General features: G+C 34.0%; 1 protein-coding gene across 4 annotated transcripts in view; it reads left to right on the forward strand.

Annotated features, from left to right (window-relative positions):
• The window catches only part of SLIT2 (slit guidance ligand 2), a 255996-nt gene that overhangs the window by 216825 nt on the left and 15395 nt on the right, over positions 1 to 23776 (forward strand). For all 4 annotated transcript variants that reach the window (XM_041473469.1, XM_041473555.1, XM_041473725.1 and 1 more), the window contains 7 exons: positions 4808 to 4932; positions 5067 to 5164; positions 6554 to 6693; positions 18069 to 18162; positions 20001 to 20138; positions 20231 to 20471; positions 20811 to 20941. In XM_041473469.1, the coding sequence (XP_041329403.1) occupies positions 4808 to 4932; positions 5067 to 5164; positions 6554 to 6693; positions 18069 to 18162; positions 20001 to 20138; positions 20231 to 20471; positions 20811 to 20941 (967 nt within the window). The remainder of the gene's footprint in view (positions 1 to 4807; positions 4933 to 5066; positions 5165 to 6553; positions 6694 to 18068; positions 18163 to 20000; positions 20139 to 20230; positions 20472 to 20810; positions 20942 to 23776) is intronic.

Genomic DNA, 23776 nt, shown 5'->3' on the forward strand with positions numbered 1-23776 from the left:
GTACATAGTACATCGAAGAACAGGATGTACACAGGTACTTTGGACTGCCTCAGTCATGAATAGAGTTTAAACATCTACACTTCCCTCAGCATTTTTCCTGCAAGCTGTTCACCAAAAAAACTGTAAATACATCAGTAATCTTTGCAATCTGCTATTAAATGTATGATATGTCTCTGATATTTCAGAAGAAAGCACAAACCAAACCAAACCAAGATAAATGTAGATAAAGGAATGTGATAACCACTGCGGAGGTCTTGATCTGAAATGTTGTTAAATGGGCAGTGTCTCAGGGCATTTAACTCCATGTTGGTACCAGTGTTGCTGGCATCACAACTTATATTATTGTCTGTTAATTCCTACGTTCTTTTTCTGAACTGTGCTATTACTTCTTAGAAAGTAATAGCCCTTTTGCTTACATCAAGCAAGGATTTTGTTTGTTTACTGTTAAATTTTTCTCTATTCCACTAATTTATCCCTTCTAAAATATTTTGAAAACAGAGAAAGCTTGTACTGTGATTTCTTTTTTTGTGGTCCTGATTTGAAAACATTGAAACTCCAATTAAAAAAAAAAAGTGTTCTTATATTTGTAAGCCATTACTAAGCTTATTGTGATTTCTGAGGCATCAGATGGATATTATCTTTTGTCTTGTAGAAGAAACTTATTCTCGATGTCTAGGTAATCTTGAAGCTGTTTTGACTTACTCATCTTTTAAAGTATCTTCAAAGATGAACTTTATCCCTTTGTCATTTTGTTCTTAAAAAAGAAAAGCAGTGGGACTTTGTCAGAGTTTGTCTTCTCCAAAGTTTTCTTTACTGAATATTTAATCTATTCAGTCTCTTTAGACTTCCTGTCAAAAAACTTTTCTTTTTTTTTTTTTTTTAATATAATTACTGTTGGAATTAATCTTGTTACTTGCCATACCAGTGCGTTTTTTTCCCTCTGAAATGCCTCTCAAAGCAGTACATCTACACCTCTGAGGTCATGGCAGTGTTCATTGCATATGACACTCATCTGTTGCAAAGTCTCTTAGCCTCAATTTAGATAGGACATTTGCTGGCCAGTCTGATCATTTTCTTTACCAGTATCCACTGAACAGTATTGCAGATATGCTTTTATTGCACACTGTCAGAGGGATACAAGTGAAGTTATATTTGCATGGATATGAGGAACCTGTTTCGTTATTTTCCTGCTTTGTCAGTTTTACAAACTGTATCACATCGATCTGCAATCATTGTTATATTTCTGTCAGACAATCCAGAAATTATATCTTATTCCCTCTTGCCCATCAGAAAAGATCCTTTATATAATTGTGCAGGGTAAGAGCTGTGTATTTGTTTCACTTCCAAGAGTGGAGATCTGGTGTTATGGATACCTTTGAAAGAAAATAATTTTCCTGCCACTGTCCTATGAAGATGATCATAATTACAGATTGCAAATCAGGAGCTTTTCAATGACATGATGGGCCTGTAAGGCATTTTGAGTCTGTTGCTCAAAGATAAGTAATTTTATCTTTTGCTTAAAAGTGAACTGCTGAATAATAGAAATTAGGAAGATGCTGTGTTTCTATTAGAACCAACATTTTTGCCTATGAATAAAAGGGCTGTTTTCAGAATATCTGTTGATGGTCTGCTACTGTATATGGATTTACAGGAAAAGAGTAATGTGTAATTCTCTCTTATCACTATCTGTAGATTCAATTGATAATGAATTGGGTGCTTGAATTTTACCTACATAGTGAATAGTTCCCAGTGAAAATGGCATTTTACAATGAAGTCTCATCTCAGTCATAAAGCTCAACAAAATCACTTTACCTTACTCTAATTTTATGAATTCTTTTACTGCAGGAATCGTCCATTAATATTTTCTTCTTCCAATTATTTTTCTACATTTGTGGGTGGGTTTTTTCTTTCCTTTTTTTAATGTGGCCTCTAACAGCTTCTTAATGTTTTACCTCTTTATCATCCTTGCCCTGCTTCTAGAGATTCCAGGGCCTTGTGGTTTTCTGATACCAGGTAAGGTTATAAGTAGATCTGGAATGGGTGATCTGCTTAAGAACAGACCTTCTGACCTTCCTTTTGTGTACCTCAAGCAGAATTCTTTCCCAAGACACGCATGTACTGTTTGTTTTCCCCTGTGATGAATTTACAGATGATTATTCATGGTATTCATCATTTAGTATATTGTATGAGTTTTTTTATTTCAAAAGTCTGGTTTTAAAATCTGAGTTATCTAAACGAAATTATTACTTCCATTGCATTGTACTAAAATTGGTGATTTCATTAGCAGTGTAAATACTATTTTAGAGGCCATATGTGAGAGAGGAGTCAAAAAATGTCAGAGCTCAAAGTTTTTCTTGCAACAGGTTTTTTAAAAGCTGGTTTGAGACAGTTTGTGTCATATTTTTTCTTAAAACACCTTAGCTATATGTATATATCTATGTCAATAAAATACTGTTTGTGTTTCTCAGTTTACAAAAGAATTTTTATTCCTCAGGGCTTACTCAAGAACATAGATGTCTACAGTTTGAAAAACTAAACTAACCAAAAGGTTATAAAACAAATTGTTTTTCGTATACAAGTCTTTTAACACATGCAAGCAGGAAGAATAAAGGAACAGTATAGTGAAAATGAAAATAGGTTCCAAAACTACCTTTACCTTTTTTTTGATCTTACAACTGAAGAATGAGAAATCAAAATATTAATTTATATTGGATACTACATATATATTCATTTGAAATAAATAAAGTACAAAATCCAATAATGTTGCTTACTCCTTGTTGAGACTTAGGTTCTCATTGTCTGTCTCTTTTGGAAGTGAAATTTAGAGTGCTAATTCATTTGGGAACAAAAGCTTAGTTACTGAATGTTTTTTAATTTGTGCCAATTAATTAGCATTTTATTGCATGAAAAGTGAAAAGAGAATGTAATATTCTGAATAAATAGAAGGAAAGATTGACTCGCAGGCTACAGCAAGTATTACAAATATTTGTGTATGTGCCTCTTTCACTTATTTTTTTTTTCACAGAACCTCTTAATATACTCAATAATCAGCAATAGTAGAGAGTACAGTCAGGACTTTCTAGATGTTGATTCTATGATGTTTGTTTAAACTTTTCAACCTCTCCTGTGTGCTGATCTAACAGATACTTTGACAAGGTATAGATTTCTTTTTCAAAATAATGTAATGAAGAGAAAAAAAAATTAATGGTCCTTACAGATTATGGCTTTGGCAGTAAGCATCTCATCACACATTACCATGTTCTGCTTGCAAGCTGTGACACAGAAGGATACCAGCAACTGCAGATTGAAAAAAAAATAATTAAAAGGTCACCCATTCTTTGTCTAAGACTCCCTACTGGATCCTTACAATCACATGGCTTCCTTCCAGGCCAGCTCCTTTACAATTAATGTGAGATTAATTTGCAAAGAAAAATAAGAAAGTTAAGCAATCTAAGTTTAAAAGTAGAATAAATCCCGATATCTAAGAAAAGCCATTTTAGCTTTGAAAACTCTGCAGTTTGGCTCATTTTGTGTAAAACCTGTTACAGAGCAATCAGGCATTTGCTGTAATGGGCCCCAGGAGTTGGGGATTTTTTTTTTTCCCTTTAGAAGAAATCAGCTTGTTCCTTCAAAGGTGCAGTTCATCTGTGGATAACTGGAGCTTTTTTTTAGTAGGGGAAATCTGAATCAAACTGAAGGCAGTATTGTCATCAATCCATAGAGCTGGTGATAGAGAATGTATCTTCATTCTTTTAATAGGCATTTGACAAAGTCACCCATTTTTTCTTATAGTAATCAAGCTTCACAAAAATTATGAAAATTAGTCATTGTTCATACACAGATGTTTTCTAACTTTTAACAAGTAGTCTGTCATTTCTTCAGTTGGCAAAAAAAAAATCCAAAAAACAAAAAAGGTTCCTAACTTGAAAATTCACCATGAAATGGCTGTAAAACTGGGAAACTACAGAGAAAAAAAAAAAAAACACCTAAAAAATATATGTATAACAGAGATAAGATTTGTGTAAATCAAAGCTCAAGTTTGGGTTCTGAAACTTACAGTTTTGTCAATTTCCATTTCTGATTTCTTTCATTATAATCACTAATAGAAGAAGTTAGACTGCAAGCATGGATTGCACTCTTCACTTGCACATAGGATCGAGGCACAGTCTATGTGATTTGTGGGCTCAACCAACACAGTAATGCACAGAACTGTAGCTGACCCATAAGGAAGACACAGTATAGAGCTGTTTATGGTGAGATAGCCTGGAAAATGCAATTTACATTACAGTTTGCGGATGTTCAAGGAATTTACAGTAATTCTGCCATTTCATTTTGCCATCTGTGTGATCCTGCAGATAAAAAATATGTTGCAGTAAAAATACATTTAAAGAAGTGTTCTCAGTAATACCATCATGGGAAGGATTGAAAACTGTGATAGCCCACTTCTCACTGGCAATTCCTGCACCATAACAAAACAAAAGCTGAAATTGTGTTCTTCATTTTGTTAATACAAAGGCAAGGTAGTTATGGATCAGAACTCTCCAGCTTTCAGAGGACAGGAATATGGGAATCACTTTGATGTCAGCTCCTTAACAAAAAATAAAAAGTGGTACTTAAACCAAAAATCCAATCCAATCCCATATTTGTTGCATCAAAAGAATGAAGGACAATTCAGCATTTCATTAACATAGAAACACCATAAAGTCTAAAATATATATTTGAAAATTTAAAACAACATGTCAGGTAGATCCTGTCCAATGTAAACTAATAGTTGCTTGTTTCTGACTTTCCAATTTGTATTTTTAAGGGCCTGTGGATGTTAATATTCTTGCAAAGTGTAATCCCTGTTTATCAAATCCATGTAAAAATGATGGAACCTGCAATAATGATCCAGTTGACTTCTACAGATGTACATGCCCATATGGTTTCAAGGTAGGTACTACATGAAGAGGAAAAAAACTCACTGAAATGTAAGCTTATCCTTAAAAACCTTTAAGTATTCTTTGTCTCCCTTCCACTGGTGTGTGTATTTTCTTCTTACCTTATAATTGTTTTTCCCTGTGTAGGGTCAAGACTGTGATATTCCCATTCATGCTTGCATTAGTAACCCGTGCCAGCATGGTGGAACTTGTCATTTGAAAGAAGGAGAAAAAGATGGTTTCTGGTAGGTTTTTTAATTGTAATAACAGGATGGAAAACTACTGAGATTTGTATGGTAGACTAATGGTGTTAATCTTTAGGTGTGCTGGTAAGAGCACCACAAAGGCAGATTTTAGCACTTTGGATGTTTTCAGAACATGTTGCCATCCTTGGAAAGCTTCTAGAGCTTTGAATCTGTTAAAAACAATAACAAATGACTGTGATTTGTTGAGGCATATCAGGTCAAGACAGCCTAGTATTGACTCCATTATGTTAATTAATAGCTAGCTAGATCCCTGCTGAAAAAATCTCATAATTCATCTGTTGTTGTGTGTATTACTTCGACAGCATGTAAATGATAAAATGCAAATCCCAGTGAAACAGAAAATTAATGATTCATTTGAAACTCACTATGCCAGCAGATAAACATGCTGTGAGCATTTTTAATCTTGCGTTATTTAATCACACAGTACAATTACTCCAGATGTACTTCATGAATTATGAAATAAAGTTCTTTAGCATTCTTATGTGAGATTATTAGTCATTTAATAATCTACACCTCAAGCTTGTTAGAAATGACACTTCACAAAGATACAATTCATTATCCTGCAATTCGTTATGACATTATTCTTACTTTTAATCCAAATTCTGCCCAAGGATTAAATGGTCTTCTATTAAAAATTAAGTGTATACATCTTAATACTATGCCTCAAGAATTTAAATTGACATAGTCATGCCTCAGAATTTGATCTTTTTCATTTATTTGTTTGAACACTACATATTTTGAAAATCAAAGCAATCTCATAGTGAAAGCTTCAGAAATTATAGGTAGTGCAAATTACATGAAAATGTATGTGTAGTCATGTTTGAGTGACTTCTACATTTACTGTCTATTTTGATGTATTTGTTTTGCCGAAATATGATTAAAAGCAAAAAAATAAATTACTGCTTTATAGAATTTATGCAGGCTTTGTTTTTTTATATGAATGCATGTACATTAACGAGAGTTTTATATTGGTGCATTTAACTGAATGATTGTGGAAAACTACTATTACATACTAATTGCTGATTCCACAATATTTTCCATGTATCTAACCTTAAAAAACCAACTGTATCACTTTCCGTAAAAAACATAATCTTACAATGTAAATGAAGAATGCTTTTCAAAAGGAATGCTCTGTGATTTAATTTAGCAGGGTCCTTAACTAAAGACTAAAATATGGCTTTAGAAGCATTTTTCTGTAATTTAAAATACAAAAACTACTTTGGAATTGTTTGATAAAAGGGCTTTTTACATTATATCAGCCATTTTCTGTTGTGGAATATTATAATTCTAATGTAATTCTATTAATTACAGAACTCCTTGTCTGGACTCCTCACCTAAAATGTCCACGTTTGGTTTTCTGTGTTACAGGTGCACTTGTGCAGACGGATTTGAAGGTGAAAACTGTGAAGTAAATGTTGATGACTGTGAAGACAATGACTGTGAAAACAATTCCACTTGTGTGGATGGAATTAATAACTATACTTGCCTTTGTCCACCTGAATATACAGGTAGGAGTATAAGAGAAAGCACAGGTAATTCAAGAATTCCTAGCAGAAGAGTAATGTTTTCCACTTTGCAGGTATATTAGCAGTGACTCTACAACTGACTTAATACCAGGTGTCCCTCAGTATTTTTCTCCTGTATGGTTTGTAGTCAAAACTCCACTCATTAATTCCTTTTTATAGTTTTGAAATTACAGCATTTTTGTATTTAAAAGGTCATTCAAAACGTGCCACTCCTACTGTTTGCCTAGACACCCCAGTGGAGGACCTCTGTAGCAATAGAAATCTGAAAAATATTCTGCTTTTCTCCTTAATCCTCATTTTACTATAAAAAATTTGTCTGTGCCATTGTGGAACTGTATTTGGCACCCCTGGATGCTGTCCTGTACTCCACTAGAAATATTAATACCGAGTGTGATGCTTCCTGCACAGAACAAAAAGACAAGTGTATTTTGTTTCTGTCAGTTGGCAGGCAAGCCAAAAACTGACAGGCAAGCCAAAGCATATCCTTCTCTTTGTGACAGAGGATCTCTTGCTTGCTGTCACAGTCTCTGTGGGAATGGAGAATAGTTGGAACAGCAGCATGGAGGAAGTAGGATCTGTTGTTTGCATTGATATTTTTTATAGCACTTCTAACTAGACAGATCTATTTTCTATCATATAGTTAACTGCTAGAAGAACATAGAGTTTAAATTCATTATTATTTGAAATGCACAAAAATTAAATGTAAGATCCACCATAATTTGGGAATTAATTCTACTCAGTCATCCTATATTTTTACTTCAATCGATCAAAGTTGAGCTCTGGGAAGCTGTAAGGAGAGGTAAATGCATGAATTAATTTCATTCATTGAAAACCCAGCTAAGTCCTTTCTCATTCAAAATGTTGCCATCAGTAGTTCTACAGACTGTTGGATTGCTCCCCTCTTTCAGGGTATTCAATTTTAAAGTCAGTATTTAAATATTGGGAATGCACAACAAGTGAAGATGTTAAAACACAAATATAAGAAATACAGTTTCATAATCTAATAGAGGTATTCCTCCAGTACTTATTCTGGGTAAATTTTTGGTGGAAATTCCCCTATGCAGGATAAGCTACAATATGTAAAGCAATACAAAAGCCAAAAACCTATTTAACAATACGTGGATGATCCATATGTGGACGGACAGTCATAATCTTCTCGTAAGAAAAAATACTGTTTTGCCAAGTACCAATACCTTAATGCATGAGTGCAATTGTCAGTTCAAGCCTTGGAAAGGAATAACAGGTAGCAGCCTCAGTGAGTAGAAACAGCAGTTCTCCTACAGTTAATATTTCAGGTATATGTGAGTCAAGTTCAGCTCCCCTGGGGTCAGCTGCTACCTCCTTTAAGAATGGGATCAGATATTCTCTTGTGTAGGATGGAAGAATGCAAAGCACAGTCACATCAATCCAGGATTGCTCTTCATGCTTAGTGGCTTCATGCTTAGAGGTTTCATATACCTGTCACATAGGAGATAGTTCACTTGCAAGTGCATTCATCCTCTGCAGCTTTGCAGGTGTTTTTACCTGTGCTGCTCATTTCTACATTTTCAACCTTACTTTGGGTGCCTTTAACTGTTACAGTCTGGTAGTTGGATTCTCAGGACGCCATGGGAAGGACTTCTTTTTATTAAATATCCATAAAGTGGATACAAAGTATTGTCTATATGTTCTAGCCTAAAACTTTGATTAAGTGCACCTGTTGCATTTTTGGAGTATTGTAAATGGAATGTAAATTTTTAATTTACAGTTGAAATAAAAATTGAAGCATTTCTCTATATACCTCTATGGATAGAGAAAAAAGGAAAGAATAAACATTGATGAAATTTTTAATCTTTGCATTGCAGTTGTGCTTCTTTAGTCAAAATACAAGACAATGCATTTTTTAATTTGTTTCATATCTGTGCATAATTTTACCGTAATCATACAATGAGTTTTATAGATACAATGCCTGCTCATAATATCTACTGAAGTCAGTAAGACACGTGAGTAGGTGAGTCTTCTCACCAGCTCTAAAAGAAATCAAAACAATCTATTTCTAATCAGTAAATTTAAGCCTCCAGTTAAAAACTGTTGAGAATTTACAATAGCTCATCAGACTTTTCTCAGCACTTTTTTTTTTAAATGTGCTTTTCATTTAAATTCATCACTAGAGCCTCAACTCATTTTATAGTAATTGTAGCAAAAATTTAGGTTTTCCATTACACAGAGTAAAGTACAGAATTCTACAATATACTGTCTATTATACAAAGCATCTAAGAATAGGACACAGTGCGTGAGATCTGAAGTGATTTTTGAAATTAGTTATAAGGTGAAAATGTAAAACATTGAGCTATCCAAGGGGTCCTCATAGCTGTCATCTATGGTCCTACATAATAAATAACCTTCAGTATTAAGAATTAGGCTGAAAGCAGTCTGGGCACAGCAGTATCTCAAAAGGGTAATAGTCAGAATATAATGTAATTGTACAGTTGGCTCAAGTGTGTATGAGGTATCAAATAATTTGTAGAACTTATATTTTTCTCAGGCCTTTAACCCGAGGTGAAAGATAAATAACAGAATCCCTGACAACTATACAGTAATTTTCATGGGGAACTTTGTAAACACTTGGATTTTGATATTTGGTTAAAATATCTAATAGGTTAAAATCAGATATGCATATTTCTAATGTCTGCTTTTTATGAAAGGATTTTTCAATAAATGAATTCATGTACTGGCTGGTCAAAAGTAGCTTAACAATCAGGAAAACAGGCTGTATATTCATATTCAGTATATGCAAAGATTTTTAAATTCAGAGGTATTGATCTGTAGCTCAGAAAGTCCCTGAGCCATAAGTGGCACAGTGTATATACTAGGAAAATATTACTGTAGGCTTGTCCTGTCCTCTATTTAATTAGGTTGACAATACTCTCAGTTGTCCTTGTTCAACATGTCACAGCATATACTTACTCAACATGGAATTTCACATCCCAGAATATTTTCCTGGGTGAATGATTACCTGCAAATATGCTTTGCATTTCAGCAGCACAGTAGAAGGAAGAAATCAGCTGAAACGTGCTGGTATAAAATGTAAATAATTCTTCTACAAAGTCTTATTTTTATGTGGAGGGTTTTTCAGAATCCAAAATGAATGTAAAGAATTTTGCAGTGTAAAACCTAACAGTCTCTTTTTTACTTTTCTAACAATCCCTTGAAAATCAACACCTCTCAACTATATTGTGTTGTCTTAAAAACAAGCAATTAGAAAGCTTATTGTGTTTTTGCATAAAAATCAGGAATCTGTTTTGCTCTGCATCAGTTAAGTTTTACAGCAACCACCACAGTTACAGGTGGAAAGTCAAAGAATGGTATTTGCACTGTAATATGAGCTTTCTTAAGATGCCAGACTGTAACTGTGACACAACGTAAGCAAATGGAATCAACAGATATTCAGGGTTTCTGACGGAACCTGGAGAAATAAAACATTTAAAATACCTCACTATGTCCTGCACTCTTTAATCTTGCTATTCTCTTAACGTTACCATCTCCTTTATTTTTAACGCCAGTCTAGTAAACTTCAGGTCATTTTATGTACATTCTATAGATTACAGATAATCATTTCTCTTGCTCATTGTCATCAGTCATTAGATCACAGAACTAACTAATCCAGAAGTAAAACCTCTCTTACACCACTGGTGGCATGTACTTCTTACCTTTCTGTTTGTTTTGTTCTGCTGGAGGTGAGAAGCTTGCTTTGTTTGCTATATCAACCTCTCTGCTGCTATAGTTGTGCATTAGCTTAATGTGCTATGCTGTTGTATTACAATGTAAAAAGTCTCTTGTCTCTTCTGTCTTTGTCACTGCAAGCTGCTAATCTGAATGAAGTGGAGAAAGGTCAGTTGTCTTTTAAACCTATTTTCACTTACCTTGGTTTCTCGCTTTCCTTTTCTTAAAGGTGCATGGATTTCAGTTATTACAAATGACCAAATTGTACATAGATATAACTTAGAAAGCTCACTGCAAATCCTGAAATTAAGCACTTGGCTGTTGCTGTGAATACATGTCGATAGAAGGTTGATGATGATCACTGTGCAGGAGTACTTTAATACTTCATTCAATGTCTTTTTTTCAGATGTATTAAAAAACTTGTGCAGACATTGACATAGGACTGAAAAAAGCTTACATTATTGTGTTGTGAAATCCTTATTCTTCTCACCTAAAAGCCGTCCCGTGGTTTCATGCTAATGTATTCTCTGTCTTACAGCACTGTTCTGCTTTAATCTTTCCAATAGATTGTGTTACTAGAAAATATGCTGGAGTATCAAATGGCAATCATCTTGCTCCTCATTTCTGTGGCTTCTTTTTTGCTGTAAATATTTTAAGAAACTGAAATGACCATATTAATCTGGGGCTATGGTAGAAGAAAGGTGATATTGAAGAGATTTATGACACTAACTTTGGGTGTTAGATTTTTAATTTTTTTTAAGTTTCTGCTTAGCACCTATCACACACTAAAAGAGATAAACGATCTTCTCTGCAATCTGATCATATATACAATCTGAGACCTACCATAATCAATGGCAGCCTATTTATAAAGTTGCATATTTAATTTTAAAAGCAAATGAATAATTTTGTGGTATACTTGCCATTAATTTGATAAATATATTTTCAGGTTTTGAAGCAATATAGTAATAAAAATGTGTTCATTATCCATGAAATAACATGCTGAGCAAGACTGCAGTTATATAATCTATGTTGCTTAATAACATCTATGTTGATTAATTTAGATATCTGATGAATAATTCCCACAACTTAAACTCATAATGTAAATTTTCTCTGAGGCAGAGTATAAGACATTTTCAGAAAATTATTCCTGCCACAGGTTTTCCATGCTTAAACTGTCTTCCATTTAGACATGTTTCTGTGTTTGCATTTTATTACTACTCATCTGGACAGCAAAAATAGCCTGCTTTTTTTCTTGTTTATTGTCAAATGTGAACTGTAACATATTAAAATGACTGATTATAGAAAGAACAGACTCCTCACAAACAAATTATCAAACATCCAGGGGATGTGAACTAAGTTTGGCTCCAAGACTAAGCAGATATATGTGATACGTGTTTATATTAGCTTGCCAGCTGAACATGGAAGTTATTGATAGTCTACAAGGTGCCTGGAGAATCAGTCAGTTTTATCATGCAAGATATCTTTTGAATTGTGACAGTATTAGGGAGGAAAAAAGGGATCATTTCAAGCAATTATCTCAGTTTATGCAAGCCTTAGACACAACCTTCTTGCCACTGCAATAAAGAAGTTACATTAGTACTTTAAATTCACTTGGTAATCAGATAAGTACCTTCCTGAAATTTAAGCATGCAAGTAATCAAATGCAAATCATGTGATATCAAACTTGATAAAAAGTTCAATAATTCCATCAAATTAAATCATAATTCTCCCCCTTGTAAGAACTGTGCATTAAGATTCTTAGAATAAAGAGTTGCATTTGTTATTCCTGCTTTTTATCACTCATAAAATATTTCATCTAGCTTAATAAACTTTAAATTACCATTCTATATTAAAAGGTCAAGTATTGAAATAATTTTACTGTATTAGCATAAAGGGGAAATATACATGATACTTGTGGCAAGCTGAGCTACCTGCTTCTGGTTTAATCATTGCCTTGAGTCATTCTAGTCTATGATCCACCCTTCTGTTTACCTTGTCTTAAAGCTTACCTGCCTAAAAGTTACTGGTTTTTTGCTGTTAACAGAGAACATAAAACAAATAGAAATGTTAAACTAAACTAAATTAAACTAAGCCCCGTCTTATACTGAAATCCACAAGCATGGGAGATAGCTGAAAATATTTATGTGATGCTGAAATATGGGAGCACTCCAGCAATTTGACTCTAAAATTAAATTCCAAAAAATGTTCAGATTTATGATTATAAACTGCATTCTACTGTCACTGAGAACTTCTGTTAATTCTAAGAAATTTTGTCCCTCATATAGTCAATATTTGTATTTTCTGAATAATGAGCTTAAGACCTGAAATAATTTATATTATATACTGCACATCAAACTGAAGACTTAATAAAAATGCAACAGTTTTCTGCATATAATTTGTTAAATATCACTGTCATTTTCCACCCCCTGCTGCACTCTATTGGCTGTTTGAGTCACAGTATTAAATAGAGAGGTCCAGTCACAGAGTCAGACAGTGTTACCTAATTGATAAAACATAAACACTGCAGATGTGACTCACAGTATATCTTAACTAAACTCAGAAGATTAAATGGATATATAAGTACGCACATAAAATCCTTCTTTTCTAGTCTGTGGTAGGTATTGGGTATTTTGACTTTAGAAGAGGGAATGACCTAGGAAAAACCTGGGTTTTAATAATTAAAACTGACTACTGTGACTTTTGGATTCACTGTCTAGTTTTTTGGAGGGGGGGTTTTGGTGTTTTTTTTTTCTTTTTTTTTTATGTCAAACTCAACTTTGCTAATAAGGGGCATTTTAAACTTGTTTCTTTATAAACTTGCCTGTACTTGGCAATGTGCTATTACATTAAGAAGCCCATGTCCATTTTTGTTAGAGCTGTCCTCTTCATTCAGAAATGTAGTGGCTGACATTGCTTTATTTTAAATTTATTGACCAATTATTCAAAATAACAAAGATATAAATCCTTTTTCACCTCATTGCCTTGTTACTCATTATTCTCATAATGGAAAATCCAGAGTTAAGGGTCTATTCAACATTGAGAAAAGAAGGCTTGGGGAACCTGTATCACCCTGTTCCAGTATATAAAAGAGTGGCTACGAGGAGAATGGAGGCTCCCTTTTTTGCAAGGAGTCACATGAAAAAGAGGAGGAATGATGGGTTCAAGGTACTCCTGGGGAGATGTCAGTTAGAATTAAAAAAGAGGGGAAATTTTTACAATCAGGACACAGAGCCATTGGAATAATCTTCTCAGGAAAGTGGTGGATTCCCCAACAGACACCTTTAGGATTCAGCTGGAAAGGGTGCTGGGACATCTTGTCTCTTCTGCTTTTTCCAGATGATCCTTGAGGGATAAAACTGGTATTCTATGATGAAGTTTTTAGTGATTTATAATCTTATCAAGTCATAAGAGTGAATTAACACACCACAAACTGATCTGTGAATCTAGCAAACATAAAGCTTTGGTTACCTACATAAAGTAACATCAGTACATATCATCAGTATTTCATAGCGTTGTCTGACTGTTTAAGTCTACATCAGACTCCATGCAAAATCTCAGTAAATATTTTCCTTGAGCTTGGAGGGTCATGTTCATTCATAATTCCACTGGTACTGGTTTCAATGCTACTCCATAACAGAATTCAGACTTCCTTAGATTAATTAAGGCAGATGTCTTGTGAAAAGAGTTATTGCTGGTTCTAATTAAACTTTGGAAGCTTTTCACAGGTTTTTTGACACTTTATCCGCTACTTATTTTTAAACAAACTAGTCTGTTCCTTATTCTCCTACATACAGAAATGTTCCCATCTTTTAAAAACAGAATTACTTAGCCAAGTTCTTGCAGAAGCCTCAGTTACAGTATTATTAGATGAATAAAAGAATGCCCTCACACATTGGTGTCAAGCTTCCTTGAATTGAGATTTTTTTTCCACAACCTTTTCTGATTATTTTGAAGTATGCTCTTTAAACATTGTATTATGTTTCTCAAATCAGGAAACTCTCTAAGATTTCCTTCCAGTAAAGCCAAGGAACCTGACTTGGTAAATCTGTGGTTTTCTGTCCAATGAGTGTTTCACTTTCATCACTATCTTTTCATATCAACAAAATTAACTACTTATTTAAATTCTACTAAAACTACTACTTGTCTCATTTAAATTCTGAATAACACAATGGTTGTTCAGTATGTTGAAGGAGGGGTTTCTTACCAAACTATATTCTTCAGTGGTTCATATTCCATATCCCATAATTTACTTACCTTTTTACATAATTTACATACCTTTTTTAGTATCTTTTTTCAGAAACAGTTTTATTTTGGCCATGAGAATGCTCCATTCAGAAAAACCCTTATTAGCATTTATTACTATTAGCAGTTATTAACTATTAGCTGTACAAGACCTTGCATTTGGGTTATTTTGCCTTGTTGTTCTGGTATTTACATCTTCATTCAGAAATTGAGTATCTGATGTACATATTTGGATTTCATCTTGATTTTTTTCTTTACTGATCCTGTGTACAAATCTGTCATTAATGCTACTTTTTTAGTAACTAAAAGTTGTACTGTAAGTAAAGCTAACTTTTATGGTCATAGTATTTTTTTACATGAGTCTTCTGCTACATGGCCACCATCCTATTTCCTATTTGCTGCTGACTGTTTAACTAAAGCTCAAAAAATATGATTCAGCATGCAAACAATTTGCAAATGCAAGGGAAAAGTTTCCTTACTTTTCTACTGTCACAGCACAGGAAGTTCTGCTTCTATGTGCTTTTCTACAGAGTGCTCAGATCAAACTCTGACCATAATCTCAAAAATGCCTGGTGATGTTTGATGATGTTTGCAAGCCATTTGGCTGCAGTATGCCTGGTAGTGTAACATTGATTTTATAATTTGAAGTGGACATTTTTCAAAATGGTAAACCTGTTTAAAACTTAAATGCCCAATCATTATGTAGGATTCACAGACAAGAGTGGGAAATAAGGAGATTTCAACTGCCCCTGAGCACTCCTCATGAGGTGATGCAGCTTTCAGTATAGTTCTGAAGATATTAGGGCCGGCAACCTATGAATACTAAAATGCAGTGTACTCTAAGAAATCCTGTATTTTATTTTAATCCTGTATTTTACCTGGGGGAGGATTTACAAAAATGTACAGGTTTAGACAGTATTGAGTAAAACTATTTGCCGCTCAAGTTATTTCAGAAATGTGTGCCAATGATAAGCTAAGCCAAATCAATTTCCTGTAGCAAAATCAGTTTAATAAATTTGACAGGAATGGTAAGAATGCTTGTTCCTATTTTGCCACTCCTAAATTGCCATTTTCTAGGTAGTTTGGTCTTCTTTTCACTGAACCATTGCTGTGAATGTATAAGAGACAGCAAGCTCCAGCCCTGCTTGGCAGATAGGCTCAGTGTGTTACTTTCAGAAACTCTCTGATATGCTGTCAGATTTAATAATCTTGGGAATATTTAGAGGTGCTTTTATACAAGTTAGTACTGTACAACCACATTTTTTTATTACTTGTAGTTGGGGTGTCATGTATTTTTCAGTTCTGCATGTAATTTAATATACAATATATGCCATAATAAGATATTTTTATAGGTGTTTGTCTAACTATGGGAATGTGCAAAAACTAGGTTAAAACAACGGTAATTTTTGCTTATTCTACTCCCATGATCCTTAAAATCTGAACTCACTGTTCCCATACTTACATCTCACTCTTAAACACTGCTGCTCTTTGAACAGATTTCAGCTATTACAAGTTCTGCAGATTGACTCAATGCTATGTGAAGAATAGCATTGAAGACCTATATATATATGAGTTTGTTTGAACAAAGCCCTTTGAAAAGAGAAAGGGATCTGGGTTTTGTTTAATATATCGTGGGATGCAAACAATCCCTGGTATTTCAGGATTCTTTGTGCACTGACCTAGTCATAACAGTTGCACATTTCCAGACTAATAATTCTGTTGAGAGCTTGAAAAGGCTTTGAGGGTAGAATTATAATCCTTTGTATTTGTCATCTTCAGTGGCCTGCATTTGATCTCCATTCAATTTCCTACATATATTGACAAAGTCATGTTGTTACTGACAGTTTTCCTGAGGCTATTAAGTGACCTGTTCATGAGGGCTATTTCCTTATGTTATCTTAAACCTTTGCAAACCTTTGTTTTCTAGAGAAAACACACTACTTGCAAATTGAGAATGTGGCATTTATTTATTTATTTACTTATTTACCTTTCTTTTTAAAATCTTTGTGTAGAACCAGTCTGGATCTTTTGAATGTCTGCAAAATACTTGTCTAGCTGGTTTTTGGCTTGTCCTCTCATTTTTGAAGATGTGGAGATCCCGTGTCTTATTGCACTTAGTATACATTTTTCAGTTGTGTTTTTAACTGGCATAACTGTCTTTGCTCCAGCTTCAGTTTTGACTTTTTCTCCATCCTTGCTTTAATACAGACTGTTCCTCAGCTCTTTTTTTGTTTATTTGTCCTCTGCACTGCAAGCCACTGCCTTGCTTAGCTCAGTAAAACTGAGGGATACCAAATACCGCCTCTTTGAAGGCAAGTTCAGTTTGAGCAGTGAAAGTGTCTGATCATTCACTCCTTTCTTCTGCTCTTTTGTTTGTCATTGTCATTGTAATGTACAGTTCTACTTCTCTTTGCGTGCCAGCTCATGTTTTATTACTGAAAGGGAATAAAGGACAGGGACAATCCTACTCCTTCCATAGTTCCAGAGTCTGATGGACCTGTCAGTCCCTGAATTCAGCAGGCACAGGGTTTTTACCTGTTTATTACACATATATTCTCCATATGGATGTTGGAATAAGAATACCTACCTTAAAAACCAGTGATTACAAGCTTAGCAAGTGCACAATCCTTGGTATCATCTGATAAGTTTCTTAGGGAACAAGGTAGTGTTGATCTGTTTACAAACCTGTGTTTCCTTTTCATAAAGTTGCAAATAAAAAAAATTTTAACCATATTAAAATACTTTTTGGATTATAAGCCCATTTTGGAAATTAGAGCCACTGCCTCTGTCAGCAAGGAAGGATAGACATTTTACATAGATTTTTTTTTCTTTTCTTTTCACAGAACAGATTATAGATAATTATGATACATTAACAAATGCAAAAAATGGAGAGTCATATTTAAGGAAAAGTAGAAAACAAGTTTTCATTTTTGGATAATTGGAATTGTATTGACATGCAGTGATATTAACAGGTTTTTTTCAGGTAATAGACTACTTATAGTGATAGAGCAAACTGGATATATCTGTGTGTTATGTGCTTAGAAATAAGTAAAAGATAAGCATATTGATGGCTTTTTTGTTCTAGTAAATTAAATCACTAGTGTTGATATATAGCAGAGCTAGATAAATATTGTAAAAGAAAAATATTTACAAAATTACTATTTCTATCCATGTATAGATGATTGAAGTTGTACTTGATACTGTTTATAAATGAGTTACCAGGCATATTATTATTTATTTTTGTTATTTCTGTATTATCATTTATTTATGTATTAATGCTTACCATAAAGGTATTTATTGCTATGTAAAGTTAGCAAAGGAGTTTTTAGCCATTGCTTTTAAAATTCCATTCATTGCTGTTTTCAGGTCACTGTGATATTTTCACTGAATTGACAACATACATTGTATTTCAGGTGAACTCTGTGAGGAGAAATTAGATTTCTGTGCCCAAAACCTGAATCCTTGCCAGCATGATTCAAAGTGTATCTTGACACCCAAAGGATACAAGTAAGTCTGAAATGTTATTAGAGTCTGACTGAATTGAAGTTTGTATTTTTCTGTCCTGCTTAGCTTCCTTTCCTTCTGTTTAAGTGGAAGCCAATTCTATTCTCAAAGTACTAATTTTGATTATTATTAAACCTTATGGCAGAACAGACCATTATTTTCATGTAAAGCTGCATTATTATCTTAAGTATGTTTTACTGAATTTGTCTGATCTTTAAAAGGTCTAATTCCAACCAGATTTTAAATAGAAACACAGGGTAGTCTTTATGATCATCTATACAAAACCCTCATAGGAGTCTGAGCAGTAGGAAAATAATTGCATTTAATTGAAGTGGAATAATTATATTGCTTTTAGGAAGGCACACTGAAAGGTATAAAGTAAAGAAGTCTCTCCCCAGGAAAGCTAATCTTTAATTACACCATATCTTTATCATGATTAATTAGTATGCACAATTTAAAATTGTTTTAATAGGTTTTAGGTTAATAAATACGGGAAACTTGCAGATCTAAATTGTTCTCACAAGTGCCTGTTTTATGCACAGCATGCTTTTGTGCTAAAATCAGATTGTCATTCCCACTACTTATAAAATGACATTTTATTTAAAATATGGCATTAAAATATTAAATATTCAGTTGAATGTGAAATTAAGTTGATAGTTTACAACTGGAAAATAGAAAAATGGTTTAGTTTCTGTTGTAGTGCATTATGTTTGTTTTTTCATGTCACTTCAATAAACCTAGTTTAGTATCTTTTACTCTACTGTCCAGTTCATTAATCTTTCCTGTTACTTTTAAATCAGAAAATAGCACATGCAGTATACTTCAGAATGTATCTCAGTCAGACTTCTGACAGATTGCTGTATATTCTTTTTCCCTTGTCTTGTTCATAACTGTTGTTGAATAAAAAATGAAACATATTTGATTGAAGTGCTAAATTTATACTTACATGGCCATTTAAAATCACTCTAGCCAGCATAGAGAAAATTTTAGGTAATGAAATAAATGATGAGGGAATCACAAGATCTAATGAAATCAATTAAAGACACCTTAATTTAAAAAAAAATGTCATATGGATTCATGGATTTGTAATACTTTCCATTAATTTTTGACAGAGTTCTGAGCATTTGCACAGTCCTATACATGAGAATTCCCTGGAGGAATGCCACTAGCATTAGCAATGAGAGTTTCACATGGGAAAAAAAAACCCAAACAAACCAACAAAGATCATTGCATACTCTCTTGAGGATGGGCTGTTTCTAGACCAGTGGGGCTTCAGGGAGGACAGATGATTGGTTTTGAGACTTCTGTTAGTTCACCAACCATGGAGCTATTTTTAATAAATCAGACTGGTGGAACCTTAGGAGCAAAAAAATTATGCATAACCTTTAAACTGCATAAACGGACCATTGGTCTGTTCATAGCTGTTCAGTTGACAAAGAGAACAACCATCAGTACAAGCTTCAGATTCTTTGTCTTGGTTTCACCAGCCAAGCATATTGGTTATGTTTAGTGTTTGCAGCCATGAATAATATCCTGTAACATTCTGTGTCTCTCATAAATTCTAAAAACTGCCTAAATTATTCATGAGGGCTCTCTAGATTTGCACACAATTCTTCAATATAACAGCAGGTGTGCAAACATTTTAATTAGCAAACGTGTATTCATGACATGTGTAAATTCCCCCTCTAAGTATGATGAAGCTATAAAGTCTGCGCACAAAGTATTAGTAATGCCTTTTTTCCCTTGATTTTTAAACAATACAGTAGTTCTTTAACTTTGTTATAATCACACTGGGTCATTAAAAGGCACTGTGCTATCCAGTTTGCTTTGCTGTTTTACAGATGTGATTGCACACCTGGATACGTAGGTGAGCATTGTGATATTGACTTTGATGACTGCCAGGACAACAAGTGTAAAAACGGAGCGCAGTGCACTGATGCAGTTAATGGATACACGTGCATTTGCCCAGAAGGGTACAGGTGAGAAAGATCTGAAGGCAGCACAAACATGGATGTCTTCTGTCACAGTTGTTTTTTCTTGGAAATACTGATTGTTTTCTGTTTTCATTTAGTGGCTTGTTTTGTGAATTTTCACCGCCAATGGTTCTGCCTCGCACCAGCCCTTGTGATAATTATGAATGTCAAAATGGGGCCCAGTGTATCATAAAAGAAAGTGAACCAATCTGTCAGTGTTTATCAGGCTACCAGGGTGAGAAATGTGAAAAGCTGATTAGTATAAACTTTGTCAACAAAGAGTCATATCTGCAAATCCCTTCAGCTAAGATACGCCCCCAAACCAATATCACTCTACAGGTAAGCTTGCTTGTGTTGTAGATTCTCTTTTCTGGAAAAGAGAGTAAATGACTTTTCATGATGTGGAAAATGACCCAAAGTTGTCATTGGCTCACTTAAAGAGCTTTTCATAGTTTGAGCTAAAAATCTAGAAGAGTTAATGCAATAACTCTATATTCACATTGATGTAGATGGGCTTATTGATAGGAAGAGAAAGAGTTTTGTCAGGTTGTCCTTCAAAAAAGGATTTTATAATGAAGTACCAGACTATGGCAGTAAATTTAGAGATTCACTTAATACCTTATTTTTTTTTAAATACCTAATTGTTGTGGTTTCTAAATATTTCTATCTTTTAACTAGATTGCCACAGATGAAGACAGTGGGATCCTGCTGTACAAAGGCGATAAAGATCATATAGCAGTGGAACTGTACCGGGGTAGAGTGAGGGTCAGCTATGACACAGGATCATATCCAGCCTCTGCTATTTACAGGTGAACCTGGATGAAACACATTTGTAACTGAAACAAAACCTACATTCATTACTTACTTCAAAATCACATTTTTTTAATACATGATTAAAAGAAATATATGCAAATTAATGTGTTGTCAGACACTTAAAACTTCTTGCCAAAAGACGTGATTTGGTTGGCAAGTAACTCTAATGCACATATGTCAGATAAATAATATATTTGATGCATTAAAACAGAATAAGAGTTAGCTTTCAGCAGAATATTTATAAATTTGTAAAGCTGACATGTAGCAGTGGAGTTTTTTCTTAGTTGTAACTGCCAAATAATTTCCTAGTGTGCTGAGTAAAATGAAAAACTACACTGTTTAAGCAGAAATTAAATAGAAGCTTCTCTTCTTTTCTCTGTTAGGCAGTCATATAATGTGGGATTTTTCCCTGGCAAGTGAAGAGAAAGATAAAAACTTGATTCTGAATAAAGGCACTACCTATGAAAAAGAAATGGCTTTTGCTTCCAAAGTCATTAAGAGAAAGAATCTACAGCTGCTTCTGTAGCATAATTTTTGAGGGGTTTTTTCAAATCATATTTCTCTGTCTCTCTGAAAAATTACCACCTGAATTTTTTGTGAGGTATTGTATAACTTCACAGGAATTAGCAAACAGTCATTGCAAGAGTGAGCAGAAAGACAAGAGGCATCACTTCCTCGCCTTGACTGCCCTCTTGGTGCTAATATTACTTTCAGAAGTAAAAGGGAAGTATGAAATCAGTTTTCCTTGAAAGTTCTTTTCACTCTATTTACATCTTTTATTGTAAAATTATATATAGGTATATTTGCTTTCTAGAGTTTGTAACAGTGACACTGTTCTGCATCCTATTAGGGACATTTCAGTGAAAACAAACGATTTTTATAAATTACTATACTCCTATTCAAAATAATGTTATTTTTCTTTGCTGTCTGGGTTGGGGCTACACAAGAAATTTAGATTCTTTTTTCAGGTGTTTAATTATTTTTGTTGATTTTTATTTCAATAGGTACATCTGTCTGAGAATAAGAAGCAATAGGAATGAGGGTCATATGTACTTCCAAATTATTTTGGCTCCCATTTCTATAATCTATTTAGGATACTTCTTCTCTTTCAAAATATATATTTCCTTCCCATAAAAAATTTAAGCTTTCTCTTTAGAAAGCTTATGGGCATTATTGAAATATAATAAATACTGGTAATTCACCCTTGTCCATTATAGTTATCTATAAAGATAAATCTAGAATGATTGAAAAACAATACTCACAAAGAAAAAAAAACCAAAAAACAAAAACATAAACATGGAGGGAGTTAATAACAAAGTGACCAATTAACAAAAATTCCCAATTAGGTTACTGTTACAAAATAATAAGAAGCATCGCCCCTACATTGTTGATTGTTTCTTTTGAATTATGTGACAAATGAAGAATGCAAGTGTAGTGAAGAAAGGGACAGGAAATGTAGTGACATGTTACAGAGTGACAGTTGTTTAGTGAAGCAGATGCACGCTTTTAGTGTTAGTTTTGTTTCTGTTATTGTTATTAACCTCCATTTCATTTCTGATGTGTATGATGGTGAGTTTCTGAGATATTTGAAAGCTATCATGTGATAGTCCAACTGTAGTGAAGTCTTCTGCTGTTGAGGCAAGGCTGAGGGCATACCTTACCTCTTTCTACAAAAGTCTAAAAGAAGATTGTAGCCAGGTGAGGGTCAGACTCTGCTCACAAATAACAAGCAATAGGATAAGAGGAAAAAGCCTCAAGTTGCACCAGGAGAGGCTTAGATTGAATATTAGGAAAAAACTCATCACGTAAATGGTTGTCAAGCATTGGAACAACTGCCCAGGGAAGTGGTGTAGTCACCATTCATGGGGGTATTTAACAGAAGTGTAGATGTGGCACTTAGGGACATTGTTTGGTGGTGGACTTGGCAGTGCTGGTTTAGTTGCTGGACTTCATGATCTTAGAGGTCTTTTCCAACCTGAATGAGTCTGTGGTTTCATCATTCTATTTTGGAAGCCATATATACATTTCCACATTTGTGCATAGGTATATATGTGCATCTAGTGATAGCTCTACAAATTGTGTACTGTTTAATTTCAAGGAGTATGTTTATGTTCAAGGAGCACAGAATCTTTTACACATTTTACTCAAATCCCTTCCTTATTTCCAGTTATTTCTGTTTTACCCTCCCAGAATCTTTGTGATATCTCCTGCCCTTTTTGAGGCCTTACCTTTTTTTTATCCATTCATTGCATGTTGTCTTTCTGTACTTTTGTTACCTATTAAAGCTGTCTCCTGGAATGTTTCCAGTCCTTCCTTCAGTCCCTCCCTTTTGCTTCCCTCCTGTGCTCCCAGTTCATGGGAACTGACTTCAGGAAGAGCCATCATCCCAAAAGCAGTCAACAGTCAATCTGAGAAATGAAATGATGGCACTGCCAAGACCAGTAAATAATATCCATTCATTGGAGATGGTTATTTGGAAAAATTGGATCCACTTGTGTTTTATTCTGTCTGGGCATCCATTTTTAAACGTTAACTGTTTTTTACATAAAAGAAAAAAGATATTTTCATTCCGTAAACTAGTTGTCATCATATATTTATTGGAAATATGGGACTATTTATTACCAGATCATTATTCTTCTACAGAGTACCAGAAGCCTTAAATCAGTTCTTCTTACAGCTTTTCATTACGATCTATGCATTCAGCTCTCATATCTCCAATAGGAAATGGGCAAGAAGTAATGTAAGTGCATTGGCAGGAAATACTGCAGATATGCCTTGAGTTTATTTCCTCTTCAATTTAAGCCACCCTTACCGAGGAGGGCTTCTCTTTC

The sequence above is a fragment of the Pyrgilauda ruficollis genome, unplaced genomic scaffold (genome assembly GCF_017590135.1).
Source record: "Pyrgilauda ruficollis isolate IOZ18807 unplaced genomic scaffold, ASM1759013v1 scaffold1, whole genome shotgun sequence".
NCBI classification, from domain to species: domain Eukaryota; kingdom Metazoa; phylum Chordata; class Aves; order Passeriformes; family Passeridae; genus Pyrgilauda; species Pyrgilauda ruficollis.